The sequence below is a fragment of the Onychomys torridus genome, chromosome 3 (assembly GCF_903995425.1).
Source record: "Onychomys torridus chromosome 3, mOncTor1.1, whole genome shotgun sequence".
NCBI lineage: Eukaryota > Metazoa > Chordata > Mammalia > Rodentia > Cricetidae > Onychomys > Onychomys torridus.
The window spans coordinates 14548451-14570281 of record NC_050445.1 but is presented as its reverse complement, the minus strand read 5'-3'; the positions used below and the strand labels follow the sequence as shown (position 1 = coordinate 14570281).

Sequence of the window (21831 nt, the reverse complement as noted above, 5' to 3'; positions counted from 1 at the left end):
GGCAGGTTGGTATTGCAACAGGCAGAGTCCAGTGTTAGACAAGACCAGTGACAGTTTTTCTCCACCAGTAGCTTGCATAGCACCTTCCAGGACCATGAAAGCTAGCCAGCAGAGGGGGACTTTCTGGTCATCGGTTTCTGTATATCCTGAAACCTAAGTGTGTATAGTCTTCAGCATGGGTTTGTACTATATAGTTATTGTCTTGGTTAGGGTTTTATTGCTGTGATGAGACACCATGACTGTGGTAACTCTTATAAAGGAAAGCATTTCATTAGAGCTTGCTTACAGCTCAGAGGTTCAGTCCATTATCATCACGGTGGGAAGCATGGTGGTGTGCAGACAGACATGGTACTGGAGCGGTAGCTGGAAGTTCTACATCTGGATCAGCAGAGAGCAGGAAAAGGGAGAGAGACTGGGCCTGGCTTGAGCATCTGAAACCTCAAAGCTCACCCGCAGTGCACACTCCCTCCAACAAGGCTACGCCTAGTAGTGCCGCTCCCTGGGAGGCCGTGGGGGCCAGTTTCATTCAACCCACACAGTTACAGTGGGTAGCCAAGGGAAATGGCAAGAGCATGTGTGGTTTGGAGGTCTCTCTGACCAATAACTTATAGGAAGATATTCCATTCCTAGCACTGAATTTTTGTTTAATAATACATATCTTCTGGGAGAGACACTATCAACCCATGGAGGGCATTTGACTTTGAATTCTTTTTTAAAGTTGTATTTTGAAATTGTCTTAGTCAATATTCTGTTGCTGTGAAGAGACACCATGACCAAGGCAACTCTTGTAAAGGAAAACATTTAATTATGGCTGCCTTACAGTTCAGAGGTTTAGTCCATTATTATCTGGGCAAGAAGCATGGTGATAGTACACAGACTGACATCCTACTGGAAAGGTAACGGAGTTCTACACCTGGATTGGCAGGCAGTGGGAAGAGAAAGGGACATTGGGTCCTGGCTTGAGCATTTGAATCCCCAAGACTCACTTCCAGTGAACACACTTCATCCAACAAATCCGTATCTACTACAAGGCCACACCTCCTACTCCCTGGCAAGTAGTAACGCTCTCCAATGACCAAGTTCAAATCTATGGTCTATGGGAGGTATTCTCATTCAAATCACCACAGGAATTTTACTAACTATGGGTTTCCTTAAGGCTTTCGTATGCATTTTTAACTTTGGTTGATCTACCCACTCTACCTCCTCCCTTCCATCCTCCTACCCCATTCCTGCTCATTCCTTTAACCCCACCCAGGATCCCCTCCTCTTCTTCATTTCACATGTAGTCATACACCCTTCCTTTGGGTTAGCCCCCCTTTCACCACCACCCCCCGGCTTCCCTTGCCTGCTTAAGCTCTTCCAACCCCAAGTGTTCCACCTCTACTTTTATTTTACCTGTAATATACAATATGTCCCTTACCATGTCCCCAAAAGCCCTTCTCTGGTTTCTTGGATTCAAGTTAAACTCATAAAACAAAAGATTTGAAGCAAGGCCCCATATGGTGGTTAGTTTTTGCCAACTTCATATAAACTGAGTCACCTGGAAAGAGGAAACTACAATTGAGGATTTAGCTCTGTGGGATTGCCCTGTGGGTGTGTCTGGGGGGAATTTTCTTGGTCAGTTATTGATGTGGAGCCTATTTGGGGGTGGGGATGGGGTCACTGGGAGGGTGGGCCTGGGATGTATTAGAAAGTAGGATGAGCAAGGCATGGAGGGCAAGTCAGTGAGCAGTGTTCCTCAGTGGCTCCCATCTCCTGTTTGAGCTTCTGCCATGATTTCTATCAATGACTGTAATTGACACACATAGAACAGTAAAACCCCTTCCTCCATAAGTTGCTCTTGGTCATGGTGTTTATCACAGTGATAGAAAACAAACTATGGCAACTATATATGAGAAAACATACAGTGTTTGTCTTCTTGGGCTTGTGTTACCTCACTCAGGAATTTTTCCAGTTCCATCCATTTACCTGAAATTTTCATGCCTTCATTTTTTTTCCACAGCTGAGTAATCTGTGGTAATATATACAACATTTCACAGAGTATTTTTAGTGCATTTCCATGTTGATTGCCATCTGTCACATGAGGTCACATGTACAATTTTTCTGATTGTGGTATCATATCTATAATCAAAAGGTTTTGGACTCTGGAGTATTTTGCTTTTGGGTTTTCACATTACAGATGTTTATTCTATACTATACTACACCTATCTTATACTGAGGAAATCGGCAGATATCTTACAAATTCTCCCAGCTCGCTCGCTCTCCCTCTCTCTCTCTCTCTCTCTCTCTCTCTCTCTCTCTCTCTCTCTCTCTCACACACACACACACACACACACACACACACTCCCTCCCCCCTCCCCTTTCTTTTTGGTAGGCCTGCCCACCTCCACCCTTCCCCTTCCCTAATAAAAACTCTTGCAGTGGGTTCCATTGTACCTCATGTTTTCTTATACCCAGTAAACAACATCACCAAATAAATAACAGTAGAGATTAAGGGACAAATTGCCAGGATGCTTCTAGCTCTGAGTCCCCCCTAAGTTGTTAGTCATCCCAGCTTCAGTAGAGAATCTGTTTCCATACTCACATGTGTTGCTGGCCTCCAGTTGTTACAGGCTGTTGACCAGATGTTTTTGTTTCTGGCCACGTGGACCTCTCCAAAGACTGTGTGGGTGTCCTCATGCCATGGTGGCTGGTTTCCTCAGAGGCTAGTGATGAGGGAGGTGTATAGCAAAATGATGAGAGGAAAGGGAAAGACAGACAAATATACAGAGAATTATTGGGGAAATTATTAAGGCAACTCCATGTAGTTAAAAAGGAGGTTTATTTTTTTGGGGGAAGGGGTAACTTATAGCTAGTAAAGGGGTTAGTTACAGGATCTGGGAGAGGTGAATTGCAGTCCAGCTGGATTCTCTGGAGAACTCTGCTCAGTTGACCATCCAGCATCCAGGATCACCAGGAACCAAGAGAGCCTGCACATCCGCATCTCGGGTCTTAAGGGCTCCCATCTTGGCCCCACCTCAGGAACAGGTTATAAGTAGGCATGATAGTTACTGGAAGCCTCACTCTGGGGGTAGTATTTCCAGGTCAAAGCTGAAACAGCTACCTACTACAGAGAATGCTCTCCAGAGGGAAACTACCAGTCTTGAACAAACGAAAGCACTAACATACCCTATGCTATTAGTAGCACATGCCAAACTGACCAAGAGGAGGAGTTTAGTGGTAGTTATTTTTAGTATCTTCCAAAGCAGCATTTATTCACCCATGGGTTCTTTTAATATTACAATTATTACACTTTATCTATTGTATGTAAGTATGTAAACATAAACAAACACACACATGTATATGTGGAAGGCAGAAGACAACTTACAGGAGTTCTCTCCTACTATGTAGGTTTTAGAGATGTAATTCAGGTCATCAGTTTGGCAGCAAGCCCCTTTAACTGCTGAGCCCTTTCACCAGCCTGCATGGATCAATTTTTAAGCTAGCTACCAGCCTCAGAGACTTGGAAGGAGGTTGTACAGGCCAGTCTTATGTCAACTTGAAACACAAGGAGAGAAACTTAATTGATAAAATGCCTCCGTATGATCTGCTGTAAGGTATTTTCTTAATTAGCTCTTCATGGGGGTGCCATTGTGGGTGGTGCCATCCTTGGGATGGTGGTCCTGGGTTCTATAAGAAAGCAGGATGAACAAGCCATGGGGAACAAGCCAGTAAACAGCACCCCTCCATGGCCTCTGCATCAGCTCCTGCCTTCAGATTCCTGCCCTGCTTGAGTTCCTGTCCTGACTTCCTTTATAATGAACAGCAATGTGGAAGTGTAAACCCAATAAACCCTTTCCTCCCCAACTTGCTTTATGGTGATGGTGTTTCATTGCAGCAATAGAAATCTCAACTAAAACAGTTATAATAAAGAAGTAGCATAGTCCCTAATCATCTCCTCTTATGACGTGGGAAACTGAGACAATAAACATGTTTGTCATTATTACACAGCTTATTAAATGTTGAATTTGGCCATGTGATAGTGATGCACACCTTTCCAGTACTCAGGAAGTAGAATCAGCTGGATCTCTTGAGGTTCAAGGTCAGCCTGGTCTAAAGAGCAAGTTCCAGGACAGCATTGCTGCACAGAGAAATCCTGTCTCAAAAAAAAAAAAAAAAAGCCCCCCCCTCCCAAAAAAAAGTGCTGAACTGGGCTTGACTTCTCCCGTAACAGTGGTTCTCAACCTTCCTAATGCTCTGACCCCAAACCATAAAATTATTTTCATTGCTACTTCATAACTGTAATTTTGCTTGTTATCTATTGTAAATATCTAACATGCAGGCTATCTTATATGCAACCCCTGTGAGAGGGTCATTGGACTGCAAAGGGGTCATGACCCACAGGTTGAGAACCACTCTCCAATGGCTTTGAGGTTCTGGGTGCTGGGATTGAACACATGCCTTGGTATATTCATCATGCATTCTGCCACGCAAGTACTCACATCTCCCAAGTCTTGCTTCATACTTCTTTTCTGTAGGTTGATCAATGAATCATGGGGATGTCAGACCATGGGCTTTGTGAGAAGTAAAACATTTAGCATAAAACATAAAGATTTACACAGTCTAACTTGGGCTTCAGCTGTGGTCAGACAATGAGCTGGGATTTTAGATAGCATTTGGCTCATTTAACTATCTGTACAGGCTATGCAGCCCACCATGACTCCATTCCTTTTCTTGTTTGTTGGTGTTAGGGGCTGATCTAAGGCCTCACTGTAAAAACCACACACTCTCCCGCTGCACTGCACCAGAAGTCTGCTATCCCTTCTAGGATCCTGGAACATATATCCTTTAAGATGGCTGACTTCAAGCTTCTGGTTCAGCTGGATTCTGGGGTCTTTACCAGAGTCCTTCACTGCTAAGTAAAAGTTTTCCCTTCTTTAAAAAAGTCTTTTATTATTTGTATGTATGATTGTTTTTCTGGCATGTGTGTCTGTATACCATATGTGTTCAGTGCACATGGAGGGAGGCCAGAAGATGGTGTCAGGTCCCCTGGGGCTGGAGTTATAGATGGTCATGATTTGCCACATAAGTCCTAGGAATCAAATCTGGGTCCTCTGGAAGAGCATCCCCAGCTCTCAACTGCTGAGCCATCTCTCCAGATCTTAAACTTTCCCTTACTCTCTGCAGTAGGCGTTTTCCATACCATTACTCTTTTGAACACTAAATTAAAGTTGTGTTTTCAGGAATTTAACTGTGGATTTTTGACTGAGCTAGGGTAGTATAGGAGAGTGTTCAAAATGTCTTTTTCCTTTCCTTTTCTTCCTCTTTCTTTCCTCTCATTCTTTTCCTTTCTTGTTTCCTTCCTTTCCCATCTTCTGGTGCTGGAGTTTGAGCCCAGGGGCTCATGAATGCTGGGCGATTGATGTACACTGAGCTACACCCCTAGGTGGAGGGTGTTTATATCACAGATAATTTAAGAATGACTCTTAGGGGAAAATGAAACCAGAATCTTGGCCAAAATAGCACATGGCCTCTCTCCTAGTGGCTAATAGAGTCCTTTGTCGCCACTGAGGTTTCATGAGCCAGGCCTCCTCTATCTGTATTTCTCTCCACATTTTGCCTTCCAAGTTCCCACCAGAATGCCACATTACACTCTGCTTCCAGCAGGGACTTTTCTAGCCCAAAGTACCAAAAATTTCCACATTCCTCCTGCAAACCAGTTCCAGAGGTCTAAGAACCATGTGATCAGGTTTATCATAGTAACAGCCCCACTCCTGGTACCAATGTCCAGTCTCAGTCAGTCTTCCTGTAAATGTGATTACTTACCCTGACAAAAGCAACACTTAAGGAAGAAAGGGCTTATTTTGGCTCAGAGTTCAAGGGTAAAGTCAATCATGGTAAGGAAATCCTAGAAGCAGAGCATGAGTAGCTGGTCACCTTGCATTCACAGCCAGGAAGCAGAGGATGATGCTGGTGTTCAGTTGGCTTTCTACTTTTTGTGCTTTTCAGGACCCAGGCCCAGGACATGGTGTCATCCACTTTTTTTTATAAAAGACCTATTTATTTTATTTTATGTGTATGGGTGTTTTGCCTACACGTGTTGTCTTAGTCAGTGTCCCATTTCTGTGAAGGACACCATGACCAAGGTGACTCTTGTAAAGGAACACATTTCACTGGGGCTGGCTTACAGTTCAGAGGTTTAGTCTATTGTCCTCATGGTGGGAAGCATGGTGATGTGCATGCAGACATGGTGCTGGAGAGGTAACTGAGAGTTCTACAACCAGACCAGCAGGAGGTGAGAGAGACACTAGGCCTGGCTTGAGCATCTACAACATCAAAGCCCACCCCCAGGGACACACTTCCTCCAACAAGGCCACACCTCTTAACAGTGCCACTCCCTGGTGACCAAGCATTCAACTCTGTGAGCCTGTGGGGGCCATTCCTACTCCAACCACCACATGTATGTATGTGTACTATAGGTGTGCCTAGTGCCTACAGAGGTCAGAAGAGGGTATGGGTTCGATTCTAGGAACTGGAGTTACAGGTAGCTGTGGGCCATAATGTGGGTTCTAGGAACAGAACCCAGATCCTCTGCAAGAGCAACAAGTGCTTTTAACACTGAGCCATCTCTCCAGCCTTTTGTGCCCCATTTCCAGGGTGGATCTTCCCACTTCAATTAAGCTGATCAAAATAATCCCTCACAGGCATGGCCAGAAGCTAAAACAATCTAAATAATCTCTCACAAGTATACACAAAAGTGTGTCTCCTAGGTGATTCTAGGTCCTATCAAGTTAAAGCCAAGCCATCACAGTCACTGAATTTGATTCCTCTTAGTGGCTCATGTACATGGAATCATGTAGTTTCTTTCATTCAGCACTGTCTTCTGCAGCAGGTCTGTTTCCTTTTAAAAACCCTGAATAAAGTTCCATTCCATTGTAGTAATATTCTGCTGTGTAAAGCTCCGTTCATTCCTTCACCTGTGGGTTGACATTTGTTTCCACTTTTTAGCAACTGTGACTAATGCTGCTATGGTTAATGGTGTGCAGAAATCTGCTCAGGTCCCTGCTTTCAGTTATTTTTGGTATACATCCAACAGTAGAACTGAGACAGATAACATGACCTAACTCTCTCCAATGGTTTTTGGCTCAGTGTTAAACACTATTAAATACTATAAAAGCATTGTTGATGTTTCAGGTTTTGTTTTAGTTTTGATGCAGAATCTTGCTATGTAGCCCAGGATGACTTTGAACTTTCATTGACTTTCCTACCTCAGCCTGGCACTGGGATTACAAACAAGTGCTGTCGTTCCCAGCTATTTATTATTACCATTGTTAATGGTAACAATAGGCCTTTATTGTAAGCACACCTTTTAATGTTTATTTCCCCATTAATTTAAATGTTCAAGGTGGAGGTGGGGCTGGGACAATCTGACTCTAATTGACAGCTGTTAGATCCTTCCCTGGCTCTCCTCTGGCCTGCATGGAGGACTGTCAGTCAAGCACTCTATCTTTGGGCTCCATAAGTATGGTTTGGCTACTTTGAATGTTTCATCGATAACTTAAGAAAAATAAGAGTTTGACCACAGTGGCTTATTGCCAAAACATCTGGTTGCAGAAGGCATTGCTCAAACACAGTATCTCAGACTGCTTGTGCTGGATTTCTGCCTTCGCAAACCTTGGTGAACTCTAGCAGCCATTTTTGCCCACAACAGAAGGGCTGCCTTCCCTTGGTGACTCAGCAGGTTTGTGATTGGTGCATACTGTCCTTCATTTGCATGAGGGGCTCCCATGCCAAGCTCCCTTTCTGACTATATAATGAGCAAGTTGTCCAGAACATTTTTTGAGTCAGCTAGGGGACTGCCCCATCCCCCAGCCCCAACCTCCCACCTCCCGCTTCTGCATGGCATTGCAAAGCTCCTGTTGGGGGCTAGAGAGGTGGCTTAGTGGTTTAAAGTGCATGCTACTCTTCCAGAGGACCCAAGTTTCATTACCAGCACCTGCATCAGGTGCCCACAATCAACTATAATTCCATCTTCAGGAGATTCTAGCTAACTGGCCTCCACAGGCACCTGCATCATGTGCATATATAGTTTAAAGAATAAAAATAAATTTTTTAAGAGCCTCTGTCAGAGTGCTCTGTGTGTCGTGTGTGTGTGTGTGTGTGTGTGTGTGTGTGTGTGTGTGTATGACAGGTGCAATGCAGAGGATAATCTGGGACACCAGGTATCTTCCTCTGTCACTGTCCCATTGCCTCAAGATAGGGTCTCTCACTGAGCCAGAGGCTCGCTGTGTTTTTGGCTAGGCTGGTTAACCAGCGAGCTCTTGGGATCCACCAGTTTCTGCCTCCCAGTGCTGGGGTTACAGGCACTTGAATCATGTTGCTGAGATAACATGGGAGTTTCCAGGATTGAAAGCAGGCCTGGGAAACAACAGGCACGGAGGAAAAAGGGGGTAAAAAAATGCAGAGTGCAAAGATTACAGACTCCAAAGCCATACAACCGAGACTCCAGGGCTACTGGGTGGGTCTAACTTTCTATTCATATAACCTGCAAAGAGTTACTTAACTTCTTGGTACTCAGGCATCTCAACTGTGGATAATAATACTAGCTCTTTGGCTGATTGTGATTATTTGTGTAAAATAAGGTCCCAGAACATGGGACTGACTGATAAACATGTAACTAACTAAGCAGAATCTGCAACTACTGACAGCCTGGCTGGCTTTCTCCTAACATCCGTATTATTCAGCTTCAATTTAAATCCTTTAGGATATTACCACCTTTTGTATCTGTTGTGCTATTCTTCAAGTTATCATAGAAAACTGATCATGGTCCTCCGATTCTCTGTTATCTTTAGAACAGAGACCAAATTTAAGAGATTAAACCCTTTTGATCTAGAGCTATCCTGTCTTTTTTTTCTCTCTCTAAAATTGTGTCATTCTCATAAAAGACACACTTTATCCACTCAAATGTCTATTAGCATCTAGACAGTACAATGCAAACTGTAAAGTCAACCCCCCACTGGTAGTTTCTGCCTTCAGGGAATTTGCATTGCAAAAACACGGTAGAAGCACTAGAAAGGGTAACAGATGCAAATGAAAACAAGGGAATACAGACCTGCCAGACTCACTTACACCTCTCAGTGAGCTGGACTGATGGCACACGCCTGACACTCCAGCACTTGGGAGCCTAGGCCAATTAGATTCAGAGTTTACAGCCAGCCTAGGTGTGTGAAACTACTCAGAGCAAGCCCCTGCCCCTCAAACAAAGCCACGTGTGTGTGCTGTGTTCTATTGGTTCTCCTTGTCCAGGCAGGCTTCAAGCTCTGGGGCAAGCTTGAAGCTCAAGCTAGCCTCCTGACTTACCTTCCAGAAGAGATGGGACAGCAGCATGCTCCACTCTGTTCGAAAATCTATTTTTCTTTTTGAGAACTATCACACTGTAGCCCAGGGGTGCCTAGACTTCAATAGAATCTTGAATCTGTGGCAGTTTTCTTGCCTCCCAAGGCCTGGGATTACAGGTGTGAGTTTCCACTACACATATCTTGGAAAGCTTTTCCTAACTGACTTCCTCTGCACCTTCAGAGCACCCTGTGCATACTGCTTCTGTATACCTGTCTCACTGATGGTTTATTTGGATCTTTTCCTTCCAGCACTTCCATTCCCCCATGAGACTTCCTTTTTTGATTCCCAGGGTATTACATATTTGTTGAATGCATGTTCATTTTTGGGAACTTGGAAAATGTAATTTTATGTGTATGGATGTTTTGGCATGCATGTATGTCGATGTACCACAGGCAAGCCTGGTGACCCTCAGAGGTCAGAAGAAAGTGTTGGATCTTCTAGAACTGGGATTACAGATAGTTATGAGCTGCCAATGTGGTGTGGGGTCGCTGTGAGTGTAATGGCATGCAGAGAAAAGAACCTTGAAGAAGTAAGAATGAAACCTCAGTTCAGCCCGCCTTAGTCAGCCAGGCTAGATCAAACTTCCAGAGAGTCTGATGCCAGATGGTTTATTATAAGCATATTTAAACACTAGCATTTGGGAAAATGTTTCTCAGTATAATACAATCCCCGGGGCACAAGGAGACATAATTACATCAAAACTTAACTCAAAGTACATATCATTTCTTCCAAGAAGATAGGTTTAGAGAGAAGCTACCTGTATTAGCTTAAGGGCCTAAGATCTGATGTGATCTCTGACTGAGACAGCATAGAGGTCAGCAGGCTATTTCACCTACAGATGGGTTCTGTTAACTGAGAGCTAATGATAAAGGTCTAGGGAGAGAGAGAGTATGGTTATGTGAATCCACAAAAGTCTGTTATAAGATATCAAGAAATTATTAAGACATAAAATGGGGACAATACACTCATGGATAAAGAACAGAGTAAAAAGCCATCGTTGTCCTCCATGCTGCTCAGGGGTGAAGGGAACCAACTGTGCAGCCTCCAACCACCCAAGAGAGAGTGAGTGCACCCCCTCCACAGTTTTAACTGGTCTCATACCCAGAAAGGGCCACGCACCTTGGGCCAGATAGTCCAAAGGTCATTCATGGAACAGAACACATTCCCACAACAGAGTATGGGATAATCATTCTGGGGGATTTGGGTGAGGTCTGGCTTTACAAAATAGCAAAGGTCACCAAGTCATTAATAACACCCACTCTTAGCTTTCTGAGTGTGTGGTGATACATTATGTACCCTAATAAAATTTGCCTGAAGATCAGAGGACAGAACAAGCCATCAGATTAAATATAGAAGCCAGGAAGTGGTGGAAAACACTTTTTTTGTTGTTTTTTTGTTTTTTGAGACAGGGTTTCTCTGTGTAGTGTTGCGCCTTTCCTGGAGCTCACTCTGTAGACCAGGCTGGCCTCGAACTCACAGAGATCTACCTGGCTCTGCCTCCTGAGTGCTAGGATTAAAGGAGTGCACCACCACCACCCAGCAGCAAACACCTTTAATCCTAGCACTTGGGAAGCAGATCCATCTGGATCTCTGTGAGTTCAAAGCCACCCTGGACTACATGAGATTTACTTAGTCTATGAGAGAAACAGAGCCAGACAGTGGTGACACACACCTTTAATGCCAGCACTTGAGATCTTACACCTTTAATCCCAGTATGTGGGAAGTCACATGCCTTCAATCCCAGCAACAGGAAGTAATATGGTGGACAAAGAAAGACATATAAGGTATGAGGAGACAGGAACTAACACCTTTTTGGCTGAGGAAGCTTAATTTGGCTAGAGGCTTTTTGGCTGAGGAGTCCTACAGGTAAAAGGTGGTTTGTTCCTTTGTCTCTCTGATCTTTCAGTATTAACCCCAATATCTGGTACAGGGTTTTTTATTAAAAGACCATTTTAACATTCATGTTACATAAGTGGAATGATATTTTATTTACTCCATTGAGGAGATAACCCTGTGTGGTTAACATTCTTGGTTTCCCTAGGGCTTATCTGTGAATACAAGGACCTTTGTGTCCCCAACAATATGGGTGCTGGAAACTGAACCCAGGTCCTCTGGAAGAGCAGTCAATGCTCTTAATGGTGGAGCCATCTCTCTAGCCCCATATTTTGGAGAACTTTTTCTCTTGACATGGCTACAGACTCATAAAAAGTAGCAAAAATATGAGCCCATGACAGCTCAGCAGGCAAAGGAGCCTGCTGTGCAAGCCCTTAACCTTGAGTGCCATCCCTGGAAGCCACATAAAGGAGAAAGGAGAGAGGGGACTCTGCCAAGGAATCCTCTGACCTCTACACAAGTGCTGAGGCATGAGCACCGACTGCTCTAGAAACACACACACACACACACACACACACACACACACAGCATCAAAAGTAGAAAATTCCTTGAACACTCCTATGACTTCCCTGTCTTAGATAACTATATTATCAAAACTATGAAGCTGGTGTTGGTATAAAGCAATTAACTAGACTACAAGCCCTATTTGGGCTACATCATCTTTTGTATAAATTAATTTTTTTGTCTTTTGTTTGTTCTGGTTTTTGAGGCATGGTCTCACTATGCACTCCTGGCTGGTTTATAAAGAGCAGTTTGTTACATAGACCAGGATGACCTTGAATTTACAGAGATCTGCCTGCCTGACCCTGAAATGCTGAGATCACAGGCCTGTGCCACTAGGCCCAGATTAAACTTCCTATCTTTGTAAAATTTATCATTATAATCCTGTGACCCATGAATGCTATATACAATCAAGATGCAAAGCCGTTCCATTACAACAAATAAGTTCCTTGCCCTAAGTGTTCATAATGACTTCAGTTAACTAGATTTTCTGTGTATCATTACAGGGAAGTAAAATGGAGTGGATAGATACATTGTATATGAGCTCTAGAATGCATTCTGAGCGCCCTGTGAATTCCTTCCACCAATTCAGCACTTTGAAATGGTCTCGTGTTGTTGATGTTAACTTTGAATTCACTATTTAGTCAAGGGCGGACTTGAACTCCTGATATCCTGTCTCCAGCCTCCTGCCAGCTCAGATTAGAGGCGTCTGCCATTTTGCCTAATGTTTTTAGTCTTGTAGCCATCCCTATTCTCCATACTGGACTTGTTCCAACTGTGGAAGTTAGTAAGTAGGCAATTCTGAACGTCTTTTTAAACAAATCTGTGACAAGCATCTTCAAACAAATCACAGCTTTCTGCTTGCTAACAAGTCATGGCAAATTACGAAACAGACGCAGACCACAAGTACTTGCTGCTCCAAGCTTCGTTTTGAAACTTGGGGGCATGGAGGGTGGCCGCTGCATTACAGTAAAAACTGACTGGAGGCGTCACTAGTGGAGACTGTTGTCTGCACCCATTCGCTCCCAAACTGCGGGTTATCTCCGTGTTGCCAATACGTCCCAGGCCTTAGCAAAATGAACGTGCTTTGAAAAGTCGAGGGCATTGGAGACTGGGATTAAGGAAACAGAGCCCATTCAGCAAACGGCCCACTATCTTCCTCCAACTTCAACTTCCCGGTGTGTTATACTGTTTGGTTCCGTTGGTCCCCTCTCCTGACCCAACCTGCAAGCGTCTGTACCTCCGGGAGACACCTCAAGGAGGAATAACTGCACCAGCCACAGAATTCCTGATGCCGCTGCATAGAGCTTCCGGAGATGCTTTTCCCAGGCCACGCCTGAGCCGGGGCAGCTGGCGGGGGCAAGGGAGGGGAACGGCGGTGTGGGGACAGGACGGGAAGGCGACCCCGCTCCGCGCACGCGCCCTGGCCGCCCAGCGGTCGCCCGGGAAGCCCCGGCTCAGACGCCAGCGTCACCTCGCGCCGCCTCCGCCCTTCCTGCTTTCCGTTTCCTTCCCGCGCCTGCGCGGCTCCAATTGTTTTGGCTTTCCGGTGGGGCAAAAGGAAAAGGGCGCGGTGAGCCAGATGAAGGCGGAGTCCGGCCGCGGGCACCTGGGAGCCGGCGGAGCGGCTGCAGGAGCGGGCCAGGGCGCGGACGCGGGCCGTAGGCCGTGACGGCCTAACCCAGGAGGCGCGCGGTAGCGGGGGCGGAAGCGAGCGGCCCGGGTCCCCGCAGCGCCACGCCCCCGCCGTGCGTGCGGCCGCGTGAGTGCAGCCCGGCGGAGTGGCGCGATGAGCTGGGCGGCGGGAGGCGAGGGTGGGCCCGGCCCGGCGCGAGGCAGGCAGGCGGGCGGGCGGGCGGGCTGGCGGCCTTTGTGGGCCGGGGCGGCGGCGGCGGCTTTCAAACCCGGGCGCTTCCGCCGAGCGCGCGGTGTTTCCGGCGCGGCCTGCGCGGGCGGCGGGGATCGGGGCGGCGTCCCGCCGAGGCAGAGCTGTTTTGCTGCGCGCGTGTCTCGTGTTCGTGAAGCGGCGGCAGACGAAGGGTGACCAAGCCCTTGCTTTGCTTTCCTTTTTTTTTTTTTTTTTTTTTTTTGGCACATCGGCAGTTACCAAGAGAGACCCGGGTTAGCAGGTCCTGTCGCCCTCGGCCTAAGGTGGGAAGGGGAAGCTGCCCTTTGAAACCTGTTCAAAGGGAATTCACTAAATAGTGAATTCAGAGCTGACATTGCTTTAGACGGAAATCGTACATTTGCACTCGACTCTCGGCTTCTCCCGATGACTCGGAAGACCGGAGAGCAGACTGTGCTCTGCTGTAGTGCAGTTGTTTTGAGTTACCGTGTGCTCCCCCTTTCCCCGGCCCCAAGCCCCTGGCCTAGTAGTAGCCTGATTTCCTTTTTTATAGCTGCTTATAGGAAAAGGATTACGCCTTCTCCGGGCTGCAGATCTCTAGAATTTCCTTGGTGGTCCCTCTGAGTTAAAACAAGACATTAAGATACTAACATTGAAGAGACTTGGCTTTGTGAACAGCTATACCAGCTCTGTAAAAACGGGGGCGGCGGCGGGAGGGGGGGGAGACCGTACTGGTCACGTGTTGTTTATACATGAATCTGTAAGTCTGGCTCACTGAGCAGACACCGAGGAACAACCCTATCCAGAGGAACTGAAATTGTATTTTCTTTCTGTGAGGCAACTGGTTAATACGTTTGTTTGTTTTGTTATTTTTACCCCTCGTTTCTTTTGAGTTGTGAATTCTTTCCCAAATTTGAGTAATACAGACCAAATCTTTTGCAGTTGAGAGAATGCCTTCGTTTAGCTGGTCTGTGAGTAAACCCTTTGTAATCTGAGGTCCTTTTGAAAAGTCAAGTCAGTTACTTGTTTTTCCCAATCTCCGCGGTGTGGAATGTTGCTGTTCTTTCCATCTGTCTGATAACGTTGTGCCTTTCCGCTTTGGCTTTGCTCTTTTGTTAGTCTAGCGCTTTTCAGATGCTTTCAGAGCAGGGCCAGAAATCTTCGAGAGAGTATATAACTCCTGGCAACTATGACGTTTGTGTTGATGGTGTTTTGTAGTCCGTGTGTTTCCACAGTGTTATTTCCTCCTCAGATAAGTGCTGTACTTCTCTCTCTTGTTTCCATAGGAGCAATACTGTAAAATCTGTTAACTTTTACAGAGACTGTAAGGAGATGAGAGAAGTAAAAGGCATCATAGTGACTTGTGGCTGCCATAATGAGCATTTCTTTGTATCTATGCCTTGAATATCGAATGTGTTTCCGACGTTTGTTAAATTCCTAGAAACCAGAGTTCTCTCGAGGTAGACTGTATTACAGTGTAACCCAGGCTTGCCTTGGAATCCTGCTTCAGCTCTTGAAACCCCAGGATGGCGGACTAGCACTACCATGCCATGTTGAATGCAGTCTTTAAAGCTAGAAGATAACCTGGTTTTCCACAGAGTTGCGTGCTGTTTGGAAAGTAGTTGACTCACCTTCCCAGCCACATTCCAAAAACAGTTGGGGCTGAGAGAATGACTGGCTTTGCTGTCCTGAAACGTAAATAAAAATCATAGAGTCGGTTACACACCAATCTTTCCCAGTTTTGCAGAGTTTGAATAAAACAAATACTTATGTAACTTGAGGTATTAGGGATAGCAGGTTGGTTTCAAGCAGTTTTAGGTGTGTGACGGGTGTTTCTGATCCATCTGTCAGCAAGTTGGAGTTCTTAGATTCTTTCATGGGAAGGAGAGATTGCCATGGGAGAGTTGAAGACAATGTATTCAGTGGGAACATCTTTCTTTACTCCACTTATATCAATGACAATAGTGACTTGTAGTGCCTTCCACTGCAGCAGGGGCTCCAAGAACTTTACCTTTGTGGTTTACTTGTTTGTTGATTTATTTATTTTGCAACATTGAGGATGATAAACAAGCACCCTGCTTTTTATTAGTGAGCTATAGCCTCAGCCCTTGGTTTGTTTTTTGTGGCAGGGTCTTCTTGGGTAGCCTAAGGGCTACCTGAGCTAGCATGACTCCCCAGCCTGTTGGGGGCATGCTCAACATCAAGTTTTTAGTTTTGTTCTGTAAGGAAACACATTTTAGTAGTCATAATCAGTGTTAAGGGGCTTGCCCTTTGCAGCCCTATGTAAGAGTGTTTGAGTATCTAAGATGATACTTACATAACAGGCTATTAGCATTGACAAGTTAATTTCAGCACTATTAATGTATGAAACAGTTCTTGGTTCTCATGTAGAAATTGTCTTCTGTTGTAGTTGGAGAAACTGACTTCAGAAAATGGAGTGTTAGTGGAAAAGTTTGGGTCAGTTTTGCCTCAGTCAAGCCTGCCTCCCCTTCTTGAGTCACTGGGTAAAATAGAGAGGTAGAGGGGTGACAATCCAAAATGGTATCCTGTGCTCCGTCGTTCTGTCTTAGGCTGTTGGTAACTACTGATCATAATAGAGTTTAGGAGCTTGTCTTGATGCTTGAATTTACGTAAGTGCATATCATTAGCCTGACTGAGCTGTGTGCTCTTCAGTTTGAGAAGGAAGGGACATTTGGGAACAGACTTCCAAGTTTTATTAGAGTATGGGAAAGTGCTAAAATTTATCAAATTTGATAAATTCTTTAAAAAAAAAAAACAAACCACACAAGCCTCTTCCTCCCACTTGTTTGTTGTTCTAACTCCAGAAACTCATTTGTGTAGTGTCTGTCATTTAAAGATCAAGTAGTGAGCTGGGCACCCTGGCACGCTCCTCCAGCTCTTGGGAGGCAGAGGCAGGCAGATCTCTGTGAGTTAGAGGCCAGCCTGGTCTACAGAGTGAGCTCCAGGACAGCCAGGGCTGCATAACAAAAATAAAACAAGGGGTTGGGGATTTAGCTCAGTGGTAGAGCGCTGTAGCAAGCGCAAGGCCCTGGGTTCGATCCTAGGCTCAAAAAATAAAAATAAAAATAAGACAAAATGATTAGATGTCTTTTCTAAACAATCTCAATTTTTGGTTGTTTTGGTAGCTTTAAAGGAAGCTGCTTCTGGGCCTATTTAGTCCTCCCAAAGGAGTGACCTCTTTGAAAGTGAGGCTTGTTCCATGACTGTGCCTTCCTGGCTCTGGCTTTAATTTGTCTGTACATCTTAAAAACTAATTTCACTAGACTATGATTTAGAGCTGAGCATGGTGGCTCATGTGTGTGCTATTGGCATTGGAGAAGCTGAAGCAGGAAGATCAGATCAAGACAAACCTGGGTTATATCGAGTACTCTGGACAGTCTGACCTAGAGTGAGACACTGTTTCAGAAATACCACACGTTTTATCAAAGATCAAAAGAGGGAGCAGCATTTGGTACACTGTGTTCCAATGCTGGGATTGAAGGCAGGACTTAATTGCACTTGCACCCCTTGTTTTACATTTGACAGGCAAATAATTGTATGCATTTCTGAGATACAATGTAAATTTGAGAGATTTGATTTTTAATTATGTGTGTAAGTCAGAATGTGGGTGCGTGCACATGTGTTGGTGTTCTAGTAGGTGAGTTGTCAGATACCAGAGGCTGTTGAGATTGATGTGGGTACTGGGAACTGCACTTAGGTCCTCATAAAAGTAACCTCTGAGCCATCTCTCCAACCCCAACCTAATGTTTAATGCATACATTTGGAATGGTTAAATCAAGTTATTTAATATGCTCATCATCACCTTACCTACCTAGGGGGAAGAGAGAGAAACATTTCAAATCTACCCTTAGCAGTTTTTATATTTTGCTGTTTGAGACATCAACTGTGGCCCAGTGTCTTGGCTTCTCTTCCTCTTTCCTGTCTCTGGTTGTGATGAAATGCCCCAACCAAAGCCATAGGAGGCTTTATTTTTTGGCTCAAAGTTCCAGATTATAGTCCATGGTGGCTGAGAAGCCACACACAGCAGCCGATTTTAAGTGAGCTGGCTACATTGCATCCACATTCAAGAGAGAGACATTGCTAGTGCTCAGCTTACGTCCTCTGTTGTGTCTCACTCACAATTAAGATGAGACTCCATGAGTCCCATGAATTAACGATCAAGGTAGTCCTTACTCAGCAGGCTTGCCCGGAGGCCCGCCTCTCGGAGAATTAGCAGTTTTGTACAATAGCATTATTACTGTGGAAAACCTCCCTGTGTAATAGACTGTTAAGACTTACTTCCTGTCTAAAATTTGTAATGTAACAGCTGTGAGGGCTGTAGACATGGCTCAGGGGTTAAGAGCGCTGGCTGCTCTTCCAGAGGTCCTGAGTTCAGTTCCCAGCAACCACATGGTGGCTCCCATCCATCTGTAGTGAGATATGATGCCCTCTTCTGGCATAAAGTTGTACATGCAACTAGAAGCTTTGTTCACACTCTTTCTCCATCGTTTCTTAGCTCAAGCTGGCATGGAAGTCTGTGAAGGCCAAGTGGCCTCAGATGTGCGGTCCTCCTCCTGCAGCAGCCTTTCAAGTTCAGGGGGACTGCAGGGAGTCACCAACCAAGCCTGTGCTTCCCTGCCTTTTTACACTTCATTTTTCATCCACAACTCAGTTAATTGTTGCTAGGTCTCACTTTCACATTGAATTCGTTGTTATTGTCACCACTTTGAGTGTGTCAGTAATACTTTCTTATGTAGATTAGCAGCAGATAACTTTCCTCCGGGATAGTTTGAATCTTGCAACCTGAAGACTTACACTACATACTTGGAGGATGGATGCTTCTGCAAGTGAGACAATCACTCTACCACTGCACTGTCTCCAAACCCTTGGACGATTCAGACAGCAAACATAAGTCCTCTGGTACTCACCAGAAACTATGTATGGCATGTAGAGTGACTTGACAATCTCTTACCATGGCTTCATCTAATGAGTGCTTGCATTTGGTAAATCACACACATGCACATGTATACATATCCTCCTGCCTTGGCTGAGTGCTGGGGTTACGGGAATGTGCTGGCTCTTTGTAGAATATACCTTTGTGTAAACTTGTCTTTTACACATCTGTATTTTTCAAGTGTATGTAATTATTGCTGTAGGTAATAAAACAGGAAGCAATTTGAAGTAGTTTTGAACCAGGTCATTATAAGTAATGGTTGTGTTCTTTTCCTTAGTTTTGTTTATAGACAGGGTTTCACTATATAGACTGGGCTGGCCTGGAATTCATTATATAGACCAGGCTGGCCTCAAACTCACAGATTTGCCTCTGGGGTGCTGAAATTAAAAATGTGCACTGCCACCTGGCTTTTGTGTTTCTGATTTTGAGACAGAATCTTTTTCTGTGTAGCCCAGGCTAGCCTTAAACTTAGGATCTTCCTGCCTCAGCCTCCCAAGAGCTGATTTTCAGGTGATCACCACCATATTCAGACAGTAGGGTTTTTTGTTTGGTTGATTGGGTTTTTTGTTATGTTTTTGGACATAGGGTCTTGAGCTCTTAGGCTCAGGCATTCTTCCTGCCTTGGCTGTTGGCTGGGATAACAGGTGCTTTTGTGTGCCTAGCTAAGTATTTTTGAATCGGTAACAGCCTTTCTTAACATGTATAAATCTGATGTCTTCCTTTCACTTTTGGACTTAATTTTGGAGCCTTAATGAAGGGTACTCATCTAAGAGAAAACTATTGCCAAAGTCTACTGAACCAGGAATAGCAAACAGTGTTGGAGTAGGTAAGAGGTGTTAGATGAAATCCAGGTATGGTGGCTCATGTCTGATATCCCAGCATTCGCTGAGGCCTGAGGTGTACTGTGAGTTTGAGGCTATTCTGGACTCAGTTCAAAACAACCACCAATACCAAAAAAATTTCAGTTTTGAAGAGAAGTGTAATAACAGATGCAGGTAAGGTAAGATGCAGTTAACTAGAGATTATATTTAGTTCAATTTCCAATAATTTAAGGCTGTCCTTACTCGTCTTTATGATCTAAAGAGAAGATACTGTAATAAAAACTGCAGGTATATATTTTTCAGTCTGTAGCTCTTCATCCTGGAACATTGGAAAAATACAGTAGCACTTGGATTCACAGCACTCAGGCAGCTGAGGCAAGGGTACTCTTAGGCCAGCCTGAGCCACATAGTGAGACCCAGCTCCCTACCCCATCCCACTGTTGGAGTGCTTGCCTAGTACACAGGACACTCTGGATTTACATAAACCAGTTTTGGCACACTTATGTAATCCCAGCAGTCTAGAGGTAGAAGCAGGAAAGAGGTCCAGCCTGAGAATATGTCATGAGACCCTTTCTCAAAAACAAAGTACACACACAACAAAAACACACACTAACAAGAACCACTGCTAACAACAAAAGGAGATTAAAACAATGGTATGGTCAGTTTTTGTTTGTTTGTTGTGAATAAGAGTTGTAATAAAAAACTATTGCATGCTGCCTTTGGGATGGAGATGTGAAGGAAGAATAATGTTTTGAAAGTCTGTTTTTTGGTTTTTTTTTTTTTTTAAATTAGGTACTGTATTTCATTTGTTAATAAAACCCAGAATATTTAAGTAGATACTGAATAAATTTTCCTTTTTCACTGAACTGCTTTTAGTGGTGGAAAAGTACTTGTTGGGTCTGCACATTTTGCTTGCTCTGCAGTATTTCTTAAGGCAAAGAGTAAATAAAGTACCCTATGTCTCTGTCAATAATTTGTAGTTTGTTCAGGGGATAGTGGCACAGGCCTGTAGCCCCACTAGTGGAGGTTGAGGCAAGAAAATTTCAACTTAGTGGCTGGCTTTGGCAATACATAGAGATCTCTCCAAAACAGAAACAAACAAACCCAACCAAAGAAAAACCTTAGCAAACCAATGCCCAAATTTGGAGCTTAAGCTGACCCTGTCTCATAATAAAACAACCTTGGGCTGGAGTGTCAGCAGCTTAGCTTAGTTTAGCAGTGGCAAGGCCTTAGGTTTGTCCCATCTCCCTTTAGAAAAGCTTGACAGTCAAAGGAAAGCTGTAGTTGAGGGAGAATGTTTCCAATACCAGCTTGTTTCCTATAGTTATTTGTTTCATTCTTTTGCCTGCCCCTGATGGCTTTCCCTGGTTTCTAAGAGACTTAAAAAGTCAGCTGTAGTTTCGGCTGTGACTTGTAGTTAGCAATACATGTACTTGGTGTTTGAGAACTCAGTGGTTGGCAACTTTCAGTACCTCAAGTATAATTACTGGCACGTGGTAAATACTCAAAAAACAATAGTTGAATTCATTTTATCTAGTATTAATTTATCTTCAAAGAAACTAAACCGTTTCTTCAACATTGTTCAGTAGAGGATGTCAGCTTCTCTTGATAAAAGGAATATATGATAGATTGTTATTGCTGTGCTGAGAATTGAGCCAGGGACTTGAATATGCCAGGTATGCACTCTATGATCATGCTGTATCACCAGTCCTTTAATTTTAGATAGGAGAGAGAATGATATACAAAACAAGTGTTGAAAAGAGAAAAAATGTAAGGTATACACCTTACATGTTACATGGTAGATAATGTAGGATAGTGTTTGAGACTTATTTCTGTGGTCAAATACTTGAGAGAACAGCTTAAAGGAAAAGAGGTTTGGTCCATCAGGGCTGGAGGATGTGGTGGCAGAGTAGTTCACATTATGGTGAGCAGGGCATAGTAAAGCAGCTCACATCACAGCAGTAACAGGAAAAGGCTAGGGCAAGATAAAGACCCCCAGGAACACCTCACTTACCACAGTTCAACCAACTTTTGGATTTTGGATTTATTCATCAGTGGATTAAACAGCCTCTAGTTCAGAGATGTCCTTGTCTTTAGGAACTACCCTCACAGGCATCTCTCTTCAGTTACTTAATATAAGTGGTTCTCACTCCGATCAAAGTGAAAGTCAAAATGGGCTATCATGTATAGGCTCAGAGTGTTTAGGGTGTCTTTCACTTTAAGAGCAAGGAATTTTGTTACAGAGAATATTGGTGTTGGTGAGCATCTCAGTTTGTTAATCATCCTGACCTTGTTTATGCAGCGCTATACAGCTCAGGTGTGGAAGTCACAGGACAACTATCCATGTTGCCATTAGTAAAGATAATCTGTTCAATTATGGGATGCTGCCCTAGATTTCTTGAGAGTTCTAATATAATATATCGTAATATGTATCACAT

The 21831-nt window shown here is 44.2% G+C and overlaps 2 protein-coding genes across 3 annotated transcripts in view; one reads left to right on the top strand and one right to left on the bottom strand.

The window, feature by feature from the left end:
- Positions 1-4411: 4411 nt before the first annotated feature.
- LOC118579523 (guanine nucleotide-binding protein G(s) subunit alpha isoforms XLas-like) lies at positions 4412-15810 on the bottom strand. The gene is made up of 4 exons (XM_036180830.1): positions 15775-15810; positions 15250-15306; positions 13013-13837; positions 4412-4553 (listed from the first exon to the last, which is right to left on the bottom strand). Exons 1-4 carry the CDS (start codon positions 15808-15810, stop codon positions 4542-4544), a joined length of 930 nt encoding a protein of 309 aa, XP_036036723.1. The 3' UTR covers positions 4412-4541.
- Positions 13225-21831, top strand: part of Kbtbd2 (kelch repeat and BTB domain containing 2) — a 24299-nt gene continuing 15692 nt past the window's right edge. Inside the window, exon 1 of one of the 2 annotated variants that reach the window (XM_036181023.1) lies at positions 13225-13534. The gene's annotated coding sequence lies outside the window, so the exon portion shown is untranslated. Of the gene's footprint in view, positions 13535-13861; positions 13924-21831 lie in introns of those variants that run through there. The other variant, XM_036181024.1, reaches the window with a different exon arrangement.